Source organism: Crassostrea angulata, chromosome 10 (genome assembly GCF_025612915.1).
Source record: "Crassostrea angulata isolate pt1a10 chromosome 10, ASM2561291v2, whole genome shotgun sequence".
Classification (NCBI taxonomy): Eukaryota; Metazoa; Mollusca; class Bivalvia; order Ostreida; family Ostreidae; genus Magallana; species Magallana angulata.
This window is the reverse complement of record NC_069120.1, coordinates 43,071,717-43,096,632: the sequence shown is the minus strand read 5'-3', so window position 1 is coordinate 43,096,632 and position 24,916 is coordinate 43,071,717. Positions and strand designations below refer to the sequence as shown.

General features: G+C 33.2%; 1 protein-coding gene and 3 pseudogenes across 1 annotated transcript; 3 read left to right on the top strand and 1 right to left on the bottom strand.

Moving 5' to 3' along the window:
- Positions 1 to 413: 413 nt before the first annotated feature.
- LOC128165983 (uncharacterized) lies at positions 414 to 3,697 on the top strand (annotated as a pseudogene).
- A 1,299-nt stretch (positions 3,698 to 4,996) lies between these two features.
- Positions 4,997 to 8,159, top strand: LOC128168305 (uncharacterized). Its single transcript, XM_052834525.1, has 7 exons — positions 4,997 to 5,598; positions 5,767 to 6,735; positions 6,856 to 7,039; positions 7,130 to 7,375; positions 7,461 to 7,632; positions 7,722 to 7,873; positions 7,972 to 8,159. Exons 1-7 carry the CDS (start codon positions 5,248 to 5,250, stop codon positions 8,157 to 8,159), a joined length of 2,262 nt encoding a protein of 753 aa, XP_052690485.1. The 5' UTR covers positions 4,997 to 5,247.
- On the bottom strand, positions 8,133 to 9,854 carry LOC128168306 (P2X purinoceptor 7-like; annotated as a pseudogene).
- Positions 9,855 to 16,754: 6,900 nt separating this feature from the next.
- On the top strand, positions 16,755 to 21,576 carry LOC128168324 (heat shock 70 kDa protein 12A-like; annotated as a pseudogene).
- The last annotated feature ends 3,340 nt before the right edge of the window (positions 21,577 to 24,916 follow it).

Genomic DNA, 24,916 nt, shown 5'->3' with positions numbered 1-24,916 from the left:
GCCACATATATTTAAAATACATCAATGAAAGTGTTATGTGCATCGACTAGTGGTAACGCGTATGTTTTTTTTTTATTTTGTGGTTGCTAGATCACTTAAAGCATGGTTATTATACACTGTCAGTGTTTAAATTACTTGTATTGAATCTGCTTTGTTTTTTTCCCTTCAAATTCTCTTGTTTAATTCCGAGAACAAGAACATCTGATATAAACAGATCTCTTCACTAACACTATACTGAGTACTATATAAACAATAATACCGTTATTGTATATTGCTGGAAGTTATCACAGTTGAGAATATCAACTGATACACAGAGTTCTTTATATTGAGTTCTAGATTCTGGGTTTTTGAATTTTTGACAAATCGGTGGTTTAAGACGCCATTATAAATCCAGTACCTAAGTTTCGAAAACCATGTTGCGACTGGTACTTGTATCTATTGGTACTTGTATATATATATATATATATATATATATATATATATATATATATATATATATATATATATATATATATATATATATAAATATATATATATATATATATAAGGAATCATTCTTTGAGTATTATGAGGTGATAATTTTGGTCGGGGCGTGATCAAATCCAATAAAGCCCGTACAAAAGTACAGGTTTTGGAGGTCAATGTTGTTTGTGTTAATAACCATGGTTCATTCTTTAATAATCGCATACATTTTTTATATTCTGTGTACTAATTGTGTAGAGCTGTTAAATACTATTAAGAATAGCAAAGGCGATTTTTTTACAGATTGGTCTTATGTTGATCACGAACATTTAACAGAATTTAAAGCGAGTAAGCCAAACACATATTCGAAAACTTTTAGTCTTGACAAGGAGTTATTTTTAAAAACAGGACAGAAATACTATGTTGTGAATTCGCAGTCAGAAGACAGTCGTGGAACAGTGTTTCCATATCAGCGAGGAGTATATTTGGTTGGAATTGGTGAAAGTGTCAATCTGCCTTGTGGCGCGACTGTTCTTGAGGAAGTCCCATTAACTGTCTTATGGTCTTCGAATGGGAGTAACTTTCATTCAAATTTCAGTTTCAGCAAAAAAAGAAGTATTTCATCTTACATTATTAACACCAAACTAGATTTTGATTTTATCGAAAATTCTGGTTTCGGGGATATCACTTGCTCTTTTCGGTTTTATCAGCATTTCGGTCACAAATTATTTTTTCGGCACAAAATGGCTTCGTCTTTTATCGGGAGTACTGAATATTCTATCGCTCAGTACAGTGTGAGAAAGTATTCTGGAAGAGAATTCTATATTTATGCAACACCAGGTGGAGCGATTGATATTACATGGAAACAAATGTCATTTGATAATGAGGCAGATGACGTAATTCAATATTATTACGTAAATGGAGTCCAAATTAATCGGCCAAAATCATCTATTTTTTTTTGCTCAAGTTTTTCATATCTATATATTGTATATGGACATGCAATGAATTGGTTTGTTGTTCCGTACTTTTCAGTATCATCTCATTTCTTATTTAACTATTTAAGTACATTTGAAACTCGCTTAATATACATATTACAGAAGCCTTTTATATTACATTTTTGGGTATTTATTTATTCTATTTTTTTTCTATGGGATTCTTCTATGAAACGTAGGACAATGTTCCAAATGCAACGCTACCGTCCGTATTTTCCGTACCACTGCATGGTTTGTTTAATTCCATGCGTTCTAATATACGCCTACATGACGGTCAATATTTCGGATGATATCATGGCTCAAGTAGAGTGGAAACGAATTGGTTTGATCCTATTCTCAATTCTTCGGTTTATATTCTCTTTCCTGCTGTTTGAGCTCCGAAAATACACGTTTTGGAGACTTGTGTTGTACATATTTGTAACAGTTATCCATGCACTGATGGTAACATACATATTTTATGTCTTCTGTAGCAATCGTGTTGATTTTTTTCATTATGTAAAGAAGAAAAACAAAGCAGATTTTTTGACAACATGGTCTTTTGATGAACCTTTATCCAGTGGATTAAATGTGAGTGAGTTTAACGTGTATGAAGAGATTTATAGTCTAGACCGAAACTTATTTCATTGCACTGGGCAGACATTTTATCAAACTGTAGTTTTCCGGAGATATAAGGAAGAAGATATTGCAGGAGAAATGTCTCCATATCAGCGGGAAACGTATTTTGCCGGGATCGGCGAGAGTGTCAGTTTGTATTGTAGTGCAGTAGCGTCATATAATCCAATAACTGTTTTGTGGTCCTTCAACTAAAGTCCTCTTCGTTTCAATAACAGTTTTGGTACAACAAAAACGTATATTGAAGAACGGTCGACGGAATGTGAAATAAGTAGTGATTTAAATGTAAATTTCATAGAAGACACTGATTTTGGAAATTTTTACATGTTCTTTGGAAACTTATCAATTATCTGTTGAAAAAGTGTATTTGCAACACAATTTGGCGGCTTCCGCATATATATCACGTACCCGAAACATTATTGTTCAGTTCGACGTAAAAAAGTACATTTGAAAAGAGTTTTACATCTATGCAACACTAGGTGGAGTGATTGATCTCAGATGGAGACCAATGAATTTCAATAATGAAAACGAAGACTTGATTCAATATTATTATGTGAATAAAGTTGCATTTAATCGACCACAAAATTCTGGATGGTTATGTTCAACTTTTTCGTCTCTGTATGTGTCATATGGACAAGCACTGAATATGTTCTTGGTTCTATACGATTTGACGTTTTCTCATTTTTGGACGAAAAATCATAAATATTCGTTTGAAACCCGTTTTACTGAATGTGTTGGAACTGAGGTATTTGGAATTCACACTGTTGTATATTTTCGCCGAATTTATGACGAGAAAATGAAATCTTCTGTAATGCAAGAAGTAAAACACCCAGACACAATATACGTTCTGCCAGATTTGCCTTACTCTTACAGGATGGACAACGCAACAAAGGCAGAAATGGAGAAAATGAGACCAAAACTACAGAAAATGGATTTGAATTATCTATGGTTTTACAATTGTCTTTCTTGTTGTTTACACATACGTGTTGTATCAGAACTGATAGTTGTCCTTTTCTTTACTGTTCTATTTATCCGTCTCGTCAGTAAATGCGAGCAAGCATACACGTGCATCATGCTACAACCAATAAGGCGAATGATATTAGGACAAACACTGAATGATGGCGGTTGCCCTACCTTAACACAAACATTCTCGTATTCTAGTTACATTTTTTGTGGAAACACTGACAGAGATTCAGTTCATGAACACCTTGTGGTTCCACTGAGAAAAGAATATATAACAACGGGTTTTATTTTTGAAGAATGTTTAATAAACAATAGTGGGAAGTCAATATTTGACATACAGAGTGAGCTACTGCAACAATGTGAGCACTTGGTATCTTATGTGACCTCTTCCTATTTGAACGAAGAAAATTTTGTGATATTCAGTTAGAGACATTTCTTCATGTATCAAATTGGGCTTGATTTCTATGAGTAACGTACTGATAATAATTGCAGACAATTGGGAATTACCAGATAAAATAAGATATAACTTACCAGAAGCAGCTGCCAACATCCATGACTGGGTGACAGTGACGAAGTCTAGCGAAAGAATCGTCCAAGTATTAAAGTGGATCAAAAAGAAAAAGGACCACCAAACCTCAGAAACCTTGGTGCTCACAGTTTATTCTTGATGAAAGGTAATTCGAATAAATGTTATTACTAATTCAAAACGAATAGGCAATATCACTTATTCGAATGGATGATCGATGTTCACAGAGTATGTTACGATTATCAGATTAGTATTGTTAGTATTGAAAGTTTAGAAAGTGCAAATGATATACAATTTAATAATTCATTCAAGTGTTAAAATAAAGCAAGACATTTCAAATTGCCTGTATTTTAATTATTTGTTCATTTTCAAGATGACCGTCTCTTATTTTAAAACGGTGTCTTTTTTTTATAATATTTTCCTGATATTTTGAATAACATTTTTAATTTTCTGTGAAATTGTGAATAAGAATTAGTTGTATAACACAATATGAGGTGCATTCCATTTATGAACTCTCTGACCATGCGTTTAAATCATGTTGCAGTTTATTTTTGAACATTCATGATACGTACAAGTAACTATTACAACAAAAACTACTATCGTTGTAACAAAGGAAATCAAAGTACTGTACTGAAAGCCGGGCTCTTTTGGTGTGTCTTTATGCATATTGTGTAGTAAAGACTGAAAATCTCAATCTCTCTCTCTTTCTCTCTTCCTTCTCTCTCTCTCTCTCATGCTTTTAATGTCGGCAAAGTATCAGAGAGCAACCAGATTTTGTAAGCGGCTATAAACAAAAAATATGTCTGTCTAGTAGAAGTTAAAAAGTTTAACAGTTGCTGCCTTGAATTTTGCAACAAGCATTATATATTCAATCCCCGTTTCTTCATCGCGCAGCAAAGTAGTTCATGGAAATTCATGCGCAATGTATGTGTCCAAAATGCATAGTAATGTTTTAAAAGCACGTTATTAATAAGAAAACTAAAAAAGAAATACAATTCATTCGAAATTTAAAAAAAAGAAACAAAATGCCAACACTTTTGACAAAACGTGGCTCTTTGTGTAACATGTTGTTATAGCGGAAGCTTTACCTTGACGCTGTTTGTTTTTTTGTTTATTTGTGCTATTTATAGTAACATTAGCGATTTGCCTGCCTATAGCCAGGACTCTGCTTTCAGCAGAGCCCGGCTAAAAATGTTGTCAGTAACAGAGCTATAGCTGCCGACTTTGTATTACCTTGCAACAATAAAGAAGCTTACACTTGTATGTTCCTACATGCAAAACATGCAGCCTTGAATGGTATCAGTTCAATCAACATAGTGAGTTTGAATATAGATATTGTTGTTATTGTTGTGTTGTTCTTGATGATTTAAAAGTTGAAGAGTTAGTTATGGATGACATTTGGAAAGGGTAAAGGTTGCGGTGGATACCAATTAAAGGATTTGTGACACGATTTTGTTAATCTTTTATTTTCCTGTAAAAAATGCTAATGGAGCTGATAAAAAAAGAGATAACCAAGCATTTCTATTAAGCTGTTTGTATATCCCGCGGTGTAGTGCTGATAAGACAGCTGGTCAGAATATGCATAATTCTGAACTGATAAAGAGGCTCTACGTCAGAGGTTCGTCCCAGTTATCAGCATCAGTTCTTTGTTTACAATTGAGATATAGAGGTTACACACGTTTTTAATGTATAATGGTCAACTGTGCTGCATTTGGTTGCAACAACAAGGCAGGAAAGGGTAGTGGGCTTAGTTTTTTCCACTTTCCAAAAGATTCTAATTTGAGGAAGCAGTGGATTTATTACTGCAGAAGGAAGGATTTTACACCTGGAGATGGACATAGACTGTGCTCAGTACACTTTTCAAACAAGTGTTATGATCAGGATCCTGAGATGCTGAGTACTCTAGGCCTAGAGTACAGCTTTAGGAAACGTTTAAAACCTGATGCTGTGCCAGATATACCACTTTTGTTTGTTGAAGAACAAGGCAATTCAGAAAAACCTAGTAAAGTGCGAGGAGCATATGCAAAACGGCAGCGAGCAGAGGTAAGTTTTTTAAAGTAAAATTTACACTATAGAAAAATTTGTTTTTCTGTATTACAGTATTTATTCATATTCTTTATTATTATATTTCAAGTCTCTCAATATGCTTTTGGTAAGCATAGATGACAGTTAATATGTGCAACTGAAGCTTTATTTTTAATACTGATACAGGTTCTAAATGAAGCTTTGAACGAAAGTTTGTCACTCCCATATGATGCTTCTTTGGAAAATATAAGTATAATCCCTGAAACCCTTCCCACAGAACCCTCCAAAGAAACTAGAAACAAAAAAGTTCAGGTTGATATTCACCCTCCTCAACGAACAAGGTCCAATCAGACAGATGAGCGAATAGTTTCATTGAAAGTAAAGCAGAGATCATTTGGCACTCAGACAGATGAAACAATAACCCAAGTTCAATCGATTTCATCATTGTCACACCAAGTTATGGAAGATATTCAAAGTGATGAACCTGAAGATAATGATGAAGATTCAACTGAGGAAGAAGAGGAAGATTCAGACGAGCTTTATCTTCCAGATGACTCTGACCTTGAAGTTGATGATGACGAGGATGGTGAAGGGGAAGTTCAGACGGCGACTTACAAGTTAAGACAGGATACAGCACCCATGGATGAGAAGCAGTTCTTAGTCAGTGAAACTGCACTAGCTGAATTGTTGTCTGTATGTCGCTACTGTAGTGCAGAATGTACACCTGTTATCAAGTTTTTTAGAGGGACATTCATTTACACATCTTCAAAATGTTTAAATGGGCATGAATTTACTTGGAGTAGTCAACCATGCCACAACACTTTGCCTTGGTCCAATCTTTTCACAGCTACTGCCATACTGACTAGTGGCTGCAATGCTACCAAAGTATTGCAAGTATTTAAGAACATGAACCTGCAGATGTTCACTGCTAGGACATACAACAGACTACAGGCATATTATGTTGTACCTTCTGCGACGAAAACCTGGGATTTTGAACAGTCCCAGTTGTTAACAGAAATAAAGGATGGACCAAGCCAAGATGTTGTTGTAGGTGGAGATGCTAGGTGCGACTCACCCGGATACTCTGCTAAATATGGGACATATACAATCATGGATCTGGAAAGGAACAAAATTCTAGATTTTCAGCTTGTTCAGGTAAAACATTCAGATGGCATTTTACCAAAGTTATGCACATTTACTATCATTTTCTAAGATGGAAACAATTTCCTTAAATATACTTTGTATCATATACTTTATGGGTTTTTTTGTTCGCAGAGTAATGAAGTCAAAGGATCATCCCACATGGAACTTGCAGGTTTGAAAAGAGCTATGGGATTTTTAAAAGATCATGTGAACATCAAAACACTAGTCACTGATCGCCATTCCATGGTCAAAAAGTACATGAAAGACTGTCATGCAGAGAAAAATCATTACTTTGATGTCTGGCACATTGCAAAAGGTAATTCAGGTTAATGCATTTCTAAATATATTGCGATTTTCATTAAATTTCTATTTAAATAACCGGCTTCTACTTTTATACTTTACTAAGGTGTATCTAAGAAACTTGAAACAGCATCAAAAAAGGTCAGCGGTGAGCAAATACGACCTTGGATTAAGTCTATTGCTAACCATTGCCACTGGACAGCTTCATCAAGTGAAGATGATGGTGAACTGAAGCAAGCTAAGTGGGCATCTGTTGTCAACCACATTGCCAACAAACATGAAAACCACTCCAGGAAGTACCCTAGATGTGAGCATGCTCCAATCAATGATGAAAGACAATGGATTAAAGAAGGTAATGTTTTCAAAATCAGTTCGGTAAAATCAAATAATTTATACTTGTTGCATTCAAGATTTAACATAATTTTTGTCAACTTCAGGTTCGGTCCCCTACAAGCTGATGAAAGAAATCATTTTGAGCCCTTTCCTTGTAAAGGACATTGCCAAACTTTCACCTACTCACCAAACCTACAGCCTTGAAGTGTTCCACTCCGTGGTGAATCACTATGCACCAAAGAGCACTCATTTCTACTACCCGGCCATGTATGCAAGGTATTCACCAAAATACATTAACATTGCATGATAATTCTATACAGTTGCAAATACAATGTATATCATGCATAGTTTTTTTTTCTCTTAAGATTGAGTGTTGCAGCTCTGCATTTTAATGAAAATAGTGGAAGACAGCAGGCAACTTCCAAATCTGGTGAATTGCAGTATGGAATATCTTATCCGAAAGCAAAAAAGGGATTAGAGGCAGTCGTCAAACCAAAGAAAACACCTCCAACATTTAGTATGTAAATCAGTATTTACATGTACTTTTTAGAATACTATACATGTATTATAAATATCTATAAGTTTTGTTTATTGCATATTTTTTTCATTTTTTAGACTATGTGACAATAAATAAACAAGCTGTTCATGAACGGAGAAGTTCAGAGTGTCCATCATATAGATCAGCTGCACTGGATATTTCTGTCCTAAATGAAGATGTTCCAGTGCCACTCACTCAGAATTTTGAACATTTCGAGAAGGCAGCTTTAATTCGCAGGCATTCATCAAGATATGCAAGAAGATAAATTATGAACACTATAAAAAACTACATTATACAAACAAGATGAAATGTATAACTATTTATTAATTATAGGACTGATTGTGTGAGATGTGCCTTTTCTGTTTGCTTTTCATCTGGCATATCTAAAACCACAATATTGTTCTGATGGAAATGTCTCTCTTATTTTGGATACCACACATGCAGGTAATATTTTTCTGTTGCTTTTTCCTAAGAAGTGCCATATCCACCTGACAAACCGTCTATAGGCAAGATGTCTGTATACCCTGGAAACAAAAAACATTGAATGTAAAACATATAGAAACTGGGTGTTTTGGTGCACGATTTTTTAATGTCAATGTACATATATTTTCAAAAAGGACTATATATGATAAGGGCTTAAAATGGCCCCCTAAAATGAACATCATCATTTTACTATCATTCTTTGTTTTCTTAGTACAGATATGTATGTGATGTGTTTACATAATATTCATTTTGGTTCAAGTGCCCACAATTTAGAAATATGACATTGTAAAGACAACCTTTTCCCGCCATTTTTGCATTTTTAGCGTAAAACAGCTTGTTTTCAAGCAGTTTTTCCTTCCGAAAACATAGGGCGCATTCTTGAACAAATAAAATATTTTAATCAGAGATGTATCTAGCCAAGACCAATAAGTGACAAAAAAATTTTCCTTGTTCAAGCATGCGCTATATATTTCCTATTCGTAAATAGATAAGAAAAATGTCAATTTTTGGCTGATTTTGATTGGATTATAGAAATGGCGTCACTTCTGACGTCATATACTGCCAGTGAGTGCAAATAAATCAAATAAATAGATGAAAAATATATTTTAAATCAACTCTTCTAAAAAAATTAGTTAACATTTTATTGTACCCGAAACACTTAAAAAATGGCGAATTATGGGGGCCAAATTTAACTCTTATCATATATAGTTCTTTATAAATTCACAGAACTTACTGGTGGGATGGTTGATTGTCATCGATTGGTCCCACATTTTGTAAATATTCATACATTGAAACGTGTAAAACATGTCGATTTAGACAATTGTCTGTAAATATTGGACTTTCTGTTATGCATTGGTGGGCCCCTGCCTCAACTTCTGCACTAATTGCTGCTATTTCCTGACAACAAATGCACTCTTGTTGAGTTGCCATGGAAATGCAAATGCCACATTCACACCTACAATTAGAAAATAAAATCTTGTTTTATATATTATGTGATTTTCTATAAATTGTTGTCATAATTATAATTTTCTATCTGGATTAAAACTGATGAAAATCAGAATAATTAACTTACCAATTAGTATTGACTTGTCTATCCTGAAAGTCCTCTACATCAGAACTATCATTGTCTGGTGTAGCACTTCTTGGAGTTTCACTAGTGTTAGCCAAAGGTTCAAACTGATACGGTCTAATGTTTTCAGCATCAGAAAGATCAACGTTTGGAATTTCATCTTCCAGTGTTTCCATTATTTTAAACTTGCTTGAATGAATGATTTGCTGTGTGTTTGATAACAGAGAGGAGAGTGATGTTTGATAACAGTGGGGAGAGTGCTGGCGAACCTCTGACGTCATGGCCAGAGCTCATTAACGCTAGCTGCTGGACTCAGCAGGCTGCATTTATCTCTGTGTTATCAGTGAATGCAGTAAAACCTGACCAGTGTTACATTAATGACAGACAGAAACTGATTTATCAGAGATATTTATAGGATATATAAAGTTAATAAAAATTGTGTCACAAATCCTTTAATGATATTGTTAGATCACTTGGTCCAAGACCAAAAGCACTGTCATTCTTTCATCTATGCATATTTTGTGATATAGTGTTAGCATTTGTTTCAAAAGGAAAAAAAACAGCATTGAAAGCCTGAAATGTGTTTGAGAACGTCAAAGAAGCATTCAGTAGCCCTTTTCACAAAAAAACTTACGATTAATTTTTATCGTAAGTGAAAACTTGAGTTTTTATTCATTTTCACAAAACATCTTATGAGATTCTTACGTGTAAAATTTGTCGTAACTTTACGATAGCACATACCCTCTCGTAAGCATTTCAAATCTGTAAATAATAATCGTATTATGTAAAATAGACAAGAAAAACAGCTAAATTTAATGTTTTAAGCCGCATTATACCATTATTTCGCATTATATAGCAGCAATTGTTGAAAAAATACACAAATTCTCCAAAAAATTTTACGGCAAATTTTCCTCGTAAGATTTTCCTACGTCACACTAAACACACATTGTGAGTGTGACGTCATATTTTGATTTCTACTGCACCACATTGATTTCACTCGATGTAAGTGGTATATAATTTTAGTTAAGCATCTTTTTTATGAGAATGTTGGTTAATTTATATGGTTCTCCTGTTTTGTAAGAATTATTAAGTGAATTCAAATCGTTGCTAGGGAAAGGATAACTCGAAAGTAAATTCTTAAGTGAAACCTGTTACGAATGAGTTCGTGAAAAGCACTTAAGATTTCTCGTAAGATATTCTTAAGTTGAAATCTTACGCAAAACCTTAAGATTTTTTGTGAAAAGGGCTACAGGTTCTTAAGATCATTTCTACGTAAGAATCGATGATTTATAAAATGGTCTGGCCACGCATAGTCACCAATTTTCCTTATATTTCACACATGGACACACCTAGGTGTAGAACGCAAAAAACCACCACTAAAAGTTGGTTGCTGGGGGTAACCGTTGCCATGGTAATCGAGGCTAAAGATTGGAAAATAGCAAAACTTACCTACTTTGAAGCCATATTAGAAGGTTTTGCCCACTAATGTAAACTATCAAAGACATAAAACAGCCTTTGTCCTATTTTCAACTATTTAATTATATAAGAAAAATGATGGAGAAACCAATACTTTTAAAATGTTACCATGGAAACCGTTACAGATTTTTGAAATCAGTTTTCTGCGATTTTTTAATAAGCCCAAATGGGAAACTGTTAAATTTTTACATCCATATCAATGTCCATGGAATATATATTTTATCATGAAAATTGACATCCGTTGCTATGGGAACAAGGCCAAAAATTAAGAAAAACTGAGAAATTAAAGATTATTTTGATATGCTTTCATTCCTGATTTTAGAATTTATTTGCAATTGTTTTAGTTGAAACTTGTAAAAATATATCTAAATTTTTATTATACCCGACAAAAACCATTGTTATGCAACAGAGAAGTGCTGTTGCTATGGAAAAATAAGTTGCTCAAAAAACACACAGAAATTCTTACTTTTTGAAAAGTCCATAGCAACGATAGTTATTTTTAGAAAATTTCAGATTTTTTTCAAGTGTCATAAAAGTTAAGGACATACTTTATTTTTTCTCACCATTTGATTTTATATATTTATTCATTATAATTGAAAAATATCCATTCAAAGATGCCTAAACATAAAATAATTTTCCTTATTTTTTAGGTTGTTACCATAGCAACGGTTCTCAATTTTCATATTTAAAATTTTATTCGCACAATCATAATAGTGATTACCAAAAAATCCAAAATTTGCACTTTTTATTCAAATAAGATGAAGAAAACAGATTTTAAAATTTCTGCTTAGTAACCATGGAAACGCTCTATAAATATGCGTTTCTCCATGAATTTTTTTCTTTCTTTTGGAAAATGACAACTATTTTTAATAATATATTCTACCCTGGAAACCCCAAGTTCAGCACATTACTCACAATATGCATTAAGCATTAAAATGCCATTTTTACATCTTTACCCTCGGTTACCATGGCAACGGGACCACATAGCAACAAACAAATGGTGTTAGGCTTTTTTACTCACCAAAGTCTATCAATTTGTCAAGTATGAAGAAAATCCGTGACTATACGTGGCCACCGAATTTTGATTCTTACATAAAATTGATCTTAAGTTCTCCTTGTGAAAGAACTTATAATCAATTTAAACTAGAAGAATTTGTAGTCATCATATACGATCAGTCCAGCACTGTCAATAGAGTAAATGACACGCACCTTGACCTCTTTGCTCGTAAACAGCAACCATATTATGGCACCCCTCCCTCAAGAGGTGCTCTTGTAGAGCATATTCAAAGATCTGTATTGCATGATGGATTTGCATTTGATCAGTCAGTCTGGGAGTGCCGAACCTTCCTATCCTCTTTCAGCTGGGTTTGGGAAAAGATTGCGGTTTTTCGGTTCCATAAGGGACATCCTTACTACAAATTGTGGCTTCTGGTCAAGAACTACTGAAATGTGGATGTAAATTCAGTTGAATTGCAAATGTTTCAAGTCCGCATTACTTTGCACTGCTCTTTGCAGCTGGAACTGATCATGTACGGTCAAAGAACTGCAGCATGCTTTTAAATGCATGCGTTGAGTGTCCATATATAGATATATCTAGCATCACATTTGGCCAGTTTGGGCAGAAACAAGCCAGTTTAAGAAATGTTTACATTCTTATCCTCAAATGTACAAAATGGCCGCACATCCCCCTTCAATAAAAGAATTTACTACTTTAAATAGGAACACGTACTAACCCTCGGCTTTTGCTGTGCTCCGCATTTTGAAAATAAATATTTTTTCCAGTGTTAATTTATTTTGCTCAGGTCAATGAAATAATCAGGTTATGGGGTTGTCATTTGCATTTGTTTTTTCCTGGGTTTTTATAGTATGTTAAGAAGTATTTTTTTTTACTATTTCAACTGCAAAATAAATTAATTTTGATGCACAAGGATACATTTTCAGCTTGTCAACCTATGATATATTGCAGTCTCAAATGATAAGATATAAGTGGTTTGAAATACCCACGTTCGTTCCGTTTAAACTTCCTAATAGCCAACATCAACCAACCAACACTGAGCCAAAAATCATATCTCAGAGAAATCACGTAAGTGTTTATGAATGTTTTACTGTTTTTATAATTGATTTTCATATTTTCGTATATAAACACGTTTAAAGCAAGACGTTAAATACAAACTTATTTCCGACATGATTATTTGTTTGTGACGACAATATACAAACAAATCTTTCTTATGTAAACAAGTTTCATGCAATGCTTTTTTTATATTGTTTCAATAAACCGGTAAAGGTTCTTTTTCAAACTTATTTTTTCTGTTTTCTACATTGTTTTGCACATGTAATAACAGATCTTAACCTTTGTCACATTTTTTTTTGGCCTAAACCAGGGATTTTCTTATCAACATTTATAATTCAAACAAAGACATGGCCTGAACTTTGTTAACATAACAAAGAATTGTGAACTATGTGTCTCGATTATAATGCAACGAATGACCCTCTGGTTGAATATTAAAATGCCTTTTGGCGGCGAAATTGTAAACATGAAAAACAGCAAAAAATATTGGCCATTATTGTGACCTTACCCCTTCAATAGAATTGAATTTAACATGATACTGGAAAGGTAAAATTAAAAAGATATCTTTTTCTCCCAAGGTACGCTAATTATCAATGCATTGCATTTTTGCAAACACCCTTTATTCTCTTAACCCTCAATAACCAAAATAGTAGGTATAGCCCTATTGCATGAAATATTATTTACAACATTGTTTTTTTAGCCGGGCTCTGCTAAAAGCAGAGTCCTGGCTGTAGGCAGGCAAATCGCCAATGTTACTATAAATAGCACAACTTCAAAAGTAAACAAAAAACAAAAAACAAACAGCGTCAAAGTAAAAGCTTCCGCTATACCAAATAGTTACACAAAGAGCCACGTTTTGTCAAATATGTTGGCATTTTGTTTTTTTTTTTTGTTAATTTCGAGAGAGAGAGAGAGAGAGAGAGATTTTCAGTCTTTACTACACAAAATGTATTAAGACACAATAAAAGAGCCCGGCTTTAAGTACTTCAGTACGTTGATTATACTTAGCAATATCATAGTTTAGCAAAAATATTGCTAAAATCAACACTTCAAATTTTGGAGTTTTTGGTTCTAAAGAACATTTTATATAAAAAATATCAACAAATTTTTCCCGTAATATTTAAGCACTGATGAATACTTCTGATTACAATGCACGCTTAACTTAATTTTAATCAATATTAGCATACATTGTAAACAATTGAGGATTTTTAAATGCCTATAGGTAACCTAAATTCCGAAAAATCGTACTGAACCTGTTTGAACTGAGTCTTCGTACTTACATCAGAGGGAGGAGACATTTAAATCAACATTGCTCTGTTGGTGGATCGATACGCGCGTTTGCTGAATTAAACTTAATGCATTATTTTACGTCTTGAGAAAAATCAAAGAAAGCTTTGAAGTTGCATATTACCATCGTGATCAAACAAACATTCCTGACCATAAAAAGTCGATGTGAAGCGATTTAAAACGTGTCAGTGAATTACAGTCACCCCTGCGAATGTTATTGTCATTTAAATTTTAGATCACGTGGTTTTATTTGACCCTTTCAGCTTCGCAGTAAAAATCGCGCCTCGTGTTTATAGTCTATTTTAGAGAATCTAGGTACTTGTAGTCAAATATAAATTCTAGAGCTTTATTGATTTTAAACTTTATATTCATTAATTGGTGGATAAAATGTGTTTTAGAAATAAATGTGACAATACAAAAAATATTTTTTTTTCTGCTGTTGCGACAATTAACATGCGTAGTAGAGATCCCCCCTAAAAATTTATTTTCGATCCGCGCCTGACCTAGTAATAACATCAATAGTGAAACAGACTACTATTTCATGCAGAGTGTTCCTTGAAAATGGCTCGATACACAAAGTTTTTATGGAAAACATTCACCGGCCATTATTTTTTTTTTAAAAACATGATATTGCACACCACAAGATTCAAACATGGCTATGATTTTATTAAGCAACCCAATGTTTATATTATCAACCACTCTACACGTGGTTGAACACGAACGATAACTCTGTTCTGACTATCATCGTTTAATTTTAAAAAAAAACAACCCGCTAGATGGTGAAATAAGACTTGCATCTTAAAAGATGTTAATGTTTTAACATAAATCAAAGTAGAATATGATACGAAAATCGACCAGTACTTACGTATTTTGAGAATATTATCCGAACACTTATACTTCCGCTCGAAATTTCACAGGAACTGAACAAATCTCGGTAAAGTCTCGTGAACTTTTATTCGAGCACCTCTGGATTTATTACATACTTAGCAACGATAAAGAAAACATTCCGAACACATTCGCAGGGGTGACAGTGAGCACATTTGACAAAACTACCTTGATAAAACCCACGTGACTATTTGAAATACTTTATTCCATACATGGGTTCAAACATAAGTCACGCAGGTAATAGCTGTCACTTGCTCCAGGAAAAACCTTGAAATTTTCATGCGTTTTCCATAGTTTAGGTACCAGCCTAATGTTGTACAAACTTCTTATTTTCACAGGAGTTTTCTAAATGTATAATGCGTCTGTTTTCTTTTCCACAAGTTTGTACACGGTTAGGCTGACAGTAAACAAAGGCTTTGAAATGAATGCCCGTTCTCGATTTACTACATCGTCGGAAACCCTCGGGCAGTCTCGCATACGCTTACAGTAATTACCGACGATGGATTTACTATAGAAAATCACGAATGTCGGCTGACCCCTACTATGTAGGAAAACGTTGTGCTTTTTATATACACTAAATTCAGCGCTAAAACTTGTTGATTCTTATGGTTTAAATATAAATACATGTAGATGATGTGAGAAAAAATTATGCTTAATTTTAATCTTCATATTTGTCACCTTTTACCAAAACGTGATGGCACATAAAAAATACCCAATGAAATTTTCTTTCGAAATTTCATATATCAATCTTAGCATTTGCTTTATAACACATAACATCATGGCAACTTTCTTGGCATTCCAGAGAGATACTTTATTAGGAATCACCCCTACTCCTAATTATATAATTATGACTTTTTGAGAGACAATATCCGTTTTGAACCTTTAAAAATGTAATACATCCTTTAGGTTTATTTTTAACACACACACAGAATAATAATCAGTCTATATTAATGAATATATTAACTATTTATGATTTTGTACATTTACATCTCTAAATAAAAAATGTCAATAACAGTCCGCCAACCATCTCAAAATTCCCAATATTCAAAGCAAAGCAGCACGGAAAATATTGAAATTGTTAAATTTCCCCCAACTTATATTCTTTTAGTTAAGACATTTTTCTTTCTACAACTGTTCAAAATATATCACCCTCCCAAAATTAACTAAATATTTAGATATGTGGGGATACCAATCAAAATAGAGATGCCTTCTTTGTATAAATAGAGATTATAAAAACGATTCAATCAACTTGTCTATTGTATTTTTCTTTAAATCATGTGATCAATAAAAGTCACGTGACCAACGTCCCGTCTCTTCTCAAGGTAACACGATTTACTTTCAAACCTGTTCGATTCAAATTACCGTATGTTAGATTAACTCTGTGTTCTCGGAAATTAAATGACTTGCAGTCCCTTAGTGTTCGATGCTAGTGTAACCTTGATTCGTTATATCTTCTTTCTTTTTTTATAGAGAGAAAAAATTCATTTCATCTATAGGCTTTACTAAGCTTGAACTTATAGTAAAATGGTGATATCAACTTAAATCATCGCGAAAATGTTTATAATAGAAAACCCTGTACTTAACAGGTATAGAATGGCTTCTGTGAATCAAGAAAACTACCTGATTGTGGCGGCAATAGACTTTGGAACAACATATTCAGGATATGCCTTTTCTACAAGACATGATTTTTTGACAAACCCAACAAACGCTTATGTGAAAGAATGGGTGGATCCTGGAAGTGCAACGATGCATAACAAAACGTCGACATGTATTTTATTCACTAAAGAAAAGAAATTCAGCAATTTTGGTTTTGAGGCTAAAGCCAAATACCTGGAGCTTACAAATGAAAAAGCCCTTGGTTCTTGGTACTTATTCAGAAGATTCAAAATGTCTCTTTATAACGTGCAGGTAAATGATACTTATCTATTTTCTTATGACCTACTTGGTTGCATCTATAGCACTTGAAAACAATTATATACATGTACATGACCTCTGTCTTATACTTTAAGTCAGTTGACCAAGATATATTGATTGAGGATGAAACTGGGAAGCCAATGCCTGCATTGACTGTATTTTCTGAATCTCTCAAGTACCTAAAAGAGTCCCTTCTTGAGGAAGCAGGAAAACAACAAACCGATATTGAACAAGAAGACATTAAATGGATTATTACAGTACCAGCCATATGGTCAGATCCTGCGAAATCATTCATGCGAAGAGCTGCTGTGAAGGTGATATTTTAAAGTCAAAATATTAATTGAGATTAACTCAAAACAAAAATGCCGACCAATGTAAATAAAATTAAACTATACTGATAAGTTTCATACAAAAAGAACATGATATATCAATTTCCAAAATATAAATAACATTTCAACAAAATATAAAGTTATTGATATGAGCGAAACAAGCAGTTATCATAACTGAGTAAACGTATCAAAAAACTACTACATGTAACGAGTAGGTATTATATTCAATATTTTAAAGACTAATATAAATACACACACATCCCAAACTTTAAGATGATGTATATGAACACCAATATCTTTTAACATGTTCAACAGAGGGTCTTACATTTTTTAACAAATGGCAAATTAACGATTAACTAGTATAGTGCAAGAAATATCCCTAAACAGTTATTATCACCAACTTTGCTTCAATAATGTTACATTGTTGTCGTTTCAATATTATTTATAATAGTATTCATGGGTCCCTGAGTGTTAATTTTAGGGACAAGTCCTTTTTTTCATAATATCATAAGAAAAAACTTGAAAAGAAATTTTTGTTCTTGCTCCTATCTAAAACTGATTTACAAATTATGTCAACTTCTCTAAACATTTTGCGTCAAAATACATAATAAGGTATTTAAAAGGTGGGTAATTATTTTGTTCCAGAAAGTTATAGCTTGAAAAAAGATTGCTTCTATAATGCATTACACAATATTAATCGTTATACAAAGTTATTTGTAATCTACTTTTAATTAGGAGTTTCATGGACCATCAATAAAGGGTTCATCCCCTTTTTCTTGTTTAAATGCGGTGATAAAGAACAGCGTTCAAACTCAAAAGTCCCAAAGAAAAGCAGAGCAAACACGGACTTCTACTATAATTAGAGGTAGGTTGAGGTGCCATTGATGAGTGAGCATTCTCTTCAGACAAGTCACGCCCGTCGTGTGCTCTTTGTCGTAATCGGAAAAACGGAAAAATATGAAGACAAGTCGGTGAATAATACCTAGCAAAAGATTGTATTTGCTGGGTATGGTCGTTTTAACGATCATAGAACTAATCGAACAAAATGATGACTTTAATCGAGACTGTTGTTAGTCCTGTTTTATTAGCTTGTTTGTCAGTAGCTTGCCTTTGTTTTAGAAATTGATAAAACGTAGAGCATGCCCTTGCGTATCAAATCAACTGAGAGACAAAAACTCCATATGCAGGTGATAAAGGTATATTGCTACATAAGTAAGGAAAGTTGACGATAGAAAAATTCAAATCACCAAATTTATCATAAAGTTTTGTTGTTACCATTAATGTCTTTTTTGTAAAATATCTACATATGAAACGTATGATCTGGACTCTGTGATTTGGTTTTCAAAAAAACTACAAAGCTGTTGCTAATCAGAAACGCAAGAACCTTTTTATATCATCTTCAGAATATTTGTGTACGCAATCCGAATGTTTTTTAACAAAATAGTTTTGTAAATGACCAATCTATACTACTATATTAAAATAATAGACTCAAATTTTTAGTTTTTAATACCGAGAAATCGGAAGAATACTGTCTTTTGTTTTATATATTTTAAACATCATTGGTACTTGAAAATTACCAATTTGTTTTTATTTTTTCTCAGTTAAGCTTTGCTTATTAATAATCAACGAAAATGGCTCAAAAAAATCCCGGAAATCACCTGGATTTTTTGGATTTTACAATCTTGCGCTTGCGCAATACATTCACCCTAACGGGATCTTTAGTTTATGTTTCCACAATATCACATCTGCATGAATAAACTCAGAAATGATAAAACAAATACGGGTAAATTTTCATTGGACTTTTGCTATATATTCTGTTCATATTTATTAATGATTTCTTACGAGAGTAAGTATAAAATGACAAATATACATTTCAACTACATGTAAGTACTTACTTTTGTCTTCGTGATGACAATATCCGATATGCAATGTCAACCCGTGCACGCACGGGTCAAAGTCTAGTGACAAGGTAATTAAATTTACGAGATCTATTTCTATCGAAAGAGCAGCTATCAATGATGTAAAAAAGCTTGGAATTTTATTTATGTCAAATGAAACAGTTGTTCTTCTTAGATTTATCTCAAACTTTTTCCTTAATAAGATGAAAAAAAAAAAAAAATTTTAAGTGGCCAGTCCTTTAAATCATTAGGTCAGACATCGCTGTTTCGATTAGTGGAATTAGTCGAATGGAATTAACCATCTACACATGTATTTTCTCTGGCTTAACGCTTAACAAAATATTTCTACTTCTCTAGATATGAAGTTTGAGAACTTTGACCCCTAAAATCCCTTTGTACGAAATTAATGGGTGTGGTAATGATTATTTTCAAGATAATAAGTGTTTTAATCAACAATTTGCTTCTGCAATGCACTAGACTTTACGACTGTCTTGGCACCTAACTAAAGGGGCCACTACCTTTTCTTGATTTCGTAAGAAAGAAATTTATTTATCCGCCACTTTTCTATATAATTATGCCTTCACAAAATACCATTTTATCTATCTATCTACATGTATCTATCTATCTATCTATCTATCTATCTATCTATCTATCTATCTATCTATCTATCTATCTATCTATCTATCTATCTTACAAAATGAGCTATAAATCGGAACCGAAAGCGACGATATAAAAATGTCTAAAATTGGATTAGGATCATATTACCCTCAAAATATGTTAATTATAAATAAATGTATACCTCGTTGTTTAAGATCACATAAGATCAGAGTTTCTACTTTTAGGGTGTTATTTTATTTTTTTAACAACTAAGTGCATACATTTAAATTTTCACAGGCTGGAAAAGATTCCTACATGCTGACTATAGCTTTGGAACCTGAAGCAGCAGCTCTGTACGTTAAACATCTTCCTGTAGAGAAAAGAGTAGATGGGAAAAAAGGAGAATGTTTTCAAGCTTTTGCTCTTGGTTCAAAATACATCGTTGTAGACGCGGGCGGTATGTTTGTTTATGCAATATGCTTCAACACACAAATTTGGCTATGAATAAGGTAAGTTTTTATTCATAAACCTCATAAACGACAACATTTCTATTACCTAATAGGTGGCACCATTGACATAACAGCACACGAAGTGATAGAAGATGGACAAGTCAGAGAACTCATTAAACCAAATGGAGGAGACTGGGGTGGCACCAGAGTGGATGAAGAATACATGGATTTCATCAAATGCCTCATTGGTAAAGATGCAACGAAATGTATCAATAAACGGGCACAAAATATTTTCTTTGAGACTTGCAGGGGATTTGAAATAGCCAAACGCACAATTAAGCCCCAGTCGGACATAAAGTTTAGGGTCAGAATTCCTTTTGAACTCGGGGAAACATACGCAAAGGTTTATCCTGGAGAAAATTTGAGGTCAAAAGAGACTGTACTGACAAAAAAAGGACATCAGTTTACTTTTTCATTCAAGCGGGACAAATTGGAAATGGCTTCGAAGGATGCGGAAAAATTCTTTGAAAAAATGTATAAACAAAATAAATGACCATCTAAAGAATTTATTTCGACTGAAAAACGGATGAGGTATTTCCACCATTATTCTTGTTGGTGGTTTTGCCGAGTCACCGATGCTTTTAGAGGGAATCAAATCAACATTTCCTGAAATGCGCACCATCGTCCCAAAAGACGCGCCATGGTCTGTTCTTTGGGATGCGGTCATTTTTGGGCACGATTCGAGTCTAATTAGGCAAAGGCGGAGCAAATACACGTATGGTATTTGTGTTATCGAAAAATTTGATTCATCAATACACGACGAAAAGTATAAATATGAAAAGAAAGGGGAGCTACGCTGTGCAAATCTGTTTCGTAATCTTTTGAAGATTGATGAAGTCGTAACCGTTGGACAATATCAAAGGAAACAAAAGTTTTACATTGAGAAATTTCATAAAGAGGGAGATATAGAACTATATTCGAGCACAACCGAAAATCCGAAATACATCGACGAATTAGGGTGTTCTTACATTGGTTGTCTTCTTCCGAAAGGTCATAGTTTTCTGCTTAATGAAGATATATATGTTGAAATGTGTTTTGGAGAAACGGAGATAGAATTTGTTGCATATCAGCCAAAAAGTAAAGAAAAGGCAGTATATTATCTTGGACAATGATATCTGAAATATCTGATAAAGAAATTAATATTTTTAAGGATCGTTGTAATGAGCCTACGACTCAAACAAGCTGAATAAGTTTGTATTTAAATGCTCTCATCTAAACAAATGGCTTCCAATTATTCATTTCTTAAGAAATTGCCAATATTATTTGTTCATAATTATAAATTAAATGTTACAATGTTTGATTTGCATTGTAATATTGCATTATATCATTTTTCATTTGCATTCTATTATTTACATTTGCATTGTATAATTTCATTTCTATTGTATATTTTTTTTCATTTGTACCGTATAAAGTCTTCGGGTATTCAATTGTATAATTTCCATTTGTATTGAAAATATTTCATTTGTATTGTAAGATAATTAATTTGTATTGCATAATTTTTCCATTGGTATTGTATCTTAAGGATTGTTATTTTGGCTTGTTACGAAGGGTTTCATTGGTTTTATATTATCCTTTATCGAACTGGATAAAGTTTTCTAGATGGTTTGCACAAGGTCATATGTCTTAGCCCTTTTTGTCAGGTTATTAATTATATACTACTTTTAGTAGCAGTTACTGCTGTATTTTTAACGATGTTTTATCGATTTGACAACATTAAAAGAAATAACAAATGTTCGGTAACTTTTGCTTGTTACAGTTTTATTTTATATCGTTCATCGATTTGAAGATAGTTCGAACGTTCAATTTGTTTGACGATAAATGCAATAAATATGGGTATAATATATAATTGATTTACAGATAGGTATAATTGAATCGAACATATATTTAATTACTTATATAGTATATATTTAAATATTGACAATAACAACTTAGTATGGTGTTGACATAAGTTTTCGATGGTCATTTTTCGTCGCAATTCCAAAATGACGTCATTATTTTTTTAAATTACGACACTAGACATGCAGAATCTCCCTTTGTCTTTGTACGTCACTACCATCCAAGTTATGCTGCTTGCAAAGGATTAGATCACATAATTACTCAAAAGGCTAATAAAATACTTTTTTTTTTACCACTACTGTAATGAAAGTCATTAACATTGCCTAAAATCCTAACTACGATATCACAATATCTAAACTTGCTTATTTACGAAAGCCCATTGAGCTCATTTTCGTAGGTAAAAAAAATAAACGCGAAACTATCGCGATTAAACGCGTAAGTTTCGCAAATAAACGCGAAACTTTCGCAAATAAACGCGAAACTTTCGCGATATAACGCGTAACTTTCGCGAATAAACGCGAAACTTTCGCGATATAACGCGTAACTTTCGCGATATAACGTCTAACCTTCGCGATATAACGCGTAACTTTCGCGAATAAACGCGAAACTTTCGCGATATAACGCATTAGTTTCGCGAATAAACGCGAAACTTTCGCGATGAAACGCGAAACTTTCGCGATTAAACGCGAAACTTAAAATATAAATATTGTTATTTCATAGAAGAAACCCTCTGAAGAATAATTACTGAAAACAAATATATTAATTTAAATAAAACAAAATAATATTATATAAAGATGTAAATGAATTAGATTTAACCTTATGCAAATTAACATAAATTCAAACGTAGGAAATCTTTTAAAATCTTAGTATTGATTTTCAAAGAACTTAATGCATCGCGCTTCTCACATTCTAATGGGCGCTGTATTATTAAAAATGAAGCAGCAACATATTTGAATTATAACAATTTTAATTCGAATTAAACGTTTAATTAGGTATCATTTTAGAATATAAAGGATATCATTGTTTAAAACGTTATAATATATATTATATCGCTGCAACATAACTTAACGTCTAGTTTTATATCAGAAAGATAAGTCAAGCTGTGAATTGAAATTTTCAAGCTTTGGTTCAAATCTAGATGACGTAAATTCGTCCTCGAAATTTATCACATATGTCATTCAAAAATTAATACTAAGATTTAAAAGGTTTGTGACGGTTAAATTTATATTAATTTTATAAGAAAAAGATCATCAATGAATGCCTGTTCGAACACAGGGTCAGCGAACAACTGAAAATCGTAATATGATGCTCAAACATATTATCTACTTTGGACATATAACATATAAAATGTTATGATAAAGTTTTATCAGATTTATTAATATCTATATGCAAAAAAGTGATTTTGTCTTCATAAATCAACGTAACACGGATATTATAATAATAATGAATAATAAGTATTTTATTATATAAAACTTAAAATGTGTTTGTTTTCCATCGTTTTTCTTCATATGGGTTCTGTATGAAATGACAATATTTATATAATAATTTCGCATTAATTCGCGAAAGTTACGCGTTTATTCGCGAAACTAACGCGTTTATTCGCGAAAGTTTCGCGTTATATCGCGAAATTTACACGTTATATCGCGAAAGTGTCGCGTTTATTCGCGAAAGTTACGCGTTATATCGCGAAAGTTTCGCGTTTATTCGCGATAGTTTCGCGTTTATTTGCGGAAGTTTCGCGTTTATTTGCGAAACTAACGCGTTATATCGCGAAAGTTTCGCGTTTATTTGCGAAACTTACGTGTTATATCGCGAAAGTTTCGCGTTTACTCGCGAAAAAAATATTTTTTTACCTACGAAAATGAGCTCAATGGGCTTTCGTACTTATTGTCTCTGAAGCCGTATTTTTAAACTAGAATTATCATGTGACTTTGTTTAGTTTTTCTTCGTATCAAAGCTCAACAGCACTTTAAAATAAACTTCGTCTGAAATCAACACGTAATTCATAATTATACAAATAATGGTATTATTATTATCATTATATTGACTGATATAGCGCAAAATATACATGTAGTTTCTCTGCACTGTACTCTGTGTTTATAAAAGGGGTGTGCTTATAAATGCTATGTTAAAACATTAGTAGAGCAGTGGCGTCGATAGCAAATAGAAAGACTAATCCTCAAAAATCTTGACAAGCAAAAAAAAAATAAAACCAAAAAAACCATAAAAAAAACCTTTATCCCAAAATCATGATAATCCTAATCCGTTGAAAGGGGGGGGGGGGGGGGGGGGTAAACCTATACTCCTAAAAAAAATCTTACCTATCAGCAAAAATTTTACCATTCAACAAAATTTGTTTTCCCCCATATCATGAAATTCCTAATCCGTTGGGTGGGGGGCTCATATACCCTATGACCCCAACTTCTCAATATTTCAATTTTTTCATGGTAAATTTGCGAACAGTTATGTTTGCTGCGAGAAAAAGTGGGGGGGGGGGGGGCTCAACCCTCTATGTGGCCAATGGTTCGGGCTAACTTTGCCAAAAATGTGGGGGGGGGGGGCTCAGCCCCCTTCCCGCCCCCTCCCCCGGTTCCGACACTTATGTAGAGTGATGATATAATTAAAGGATGGACATGATATATACATACGTAGTCTTTACATACTACCCCTC

Excerpts from the sequence above, each read along its gene's own strand:
- LOC128168305 (XM_052834525.1), top strand. The coding sequence starts at position 5,248 with ATGGTCAACTGTGCTGCATTTGGTTGCAACAACAAGGCAGGAAAGGGT. Across the intron at positions 7,040-7,129 it reads TGTCTGGCACATTGCAAAAG|GTGTATCTAAGAAACTTGAA; the intron begins GTAATTCAGGTT and ends TACTTTACTAAG. Across the intron at positions 7,874-7,971 it reads GAAAACACCTCCAACATTTA|ACTATGTGACAATAAATAAA; the intron begins GTATGTAAATCA and ends TTCATTTTTTAG.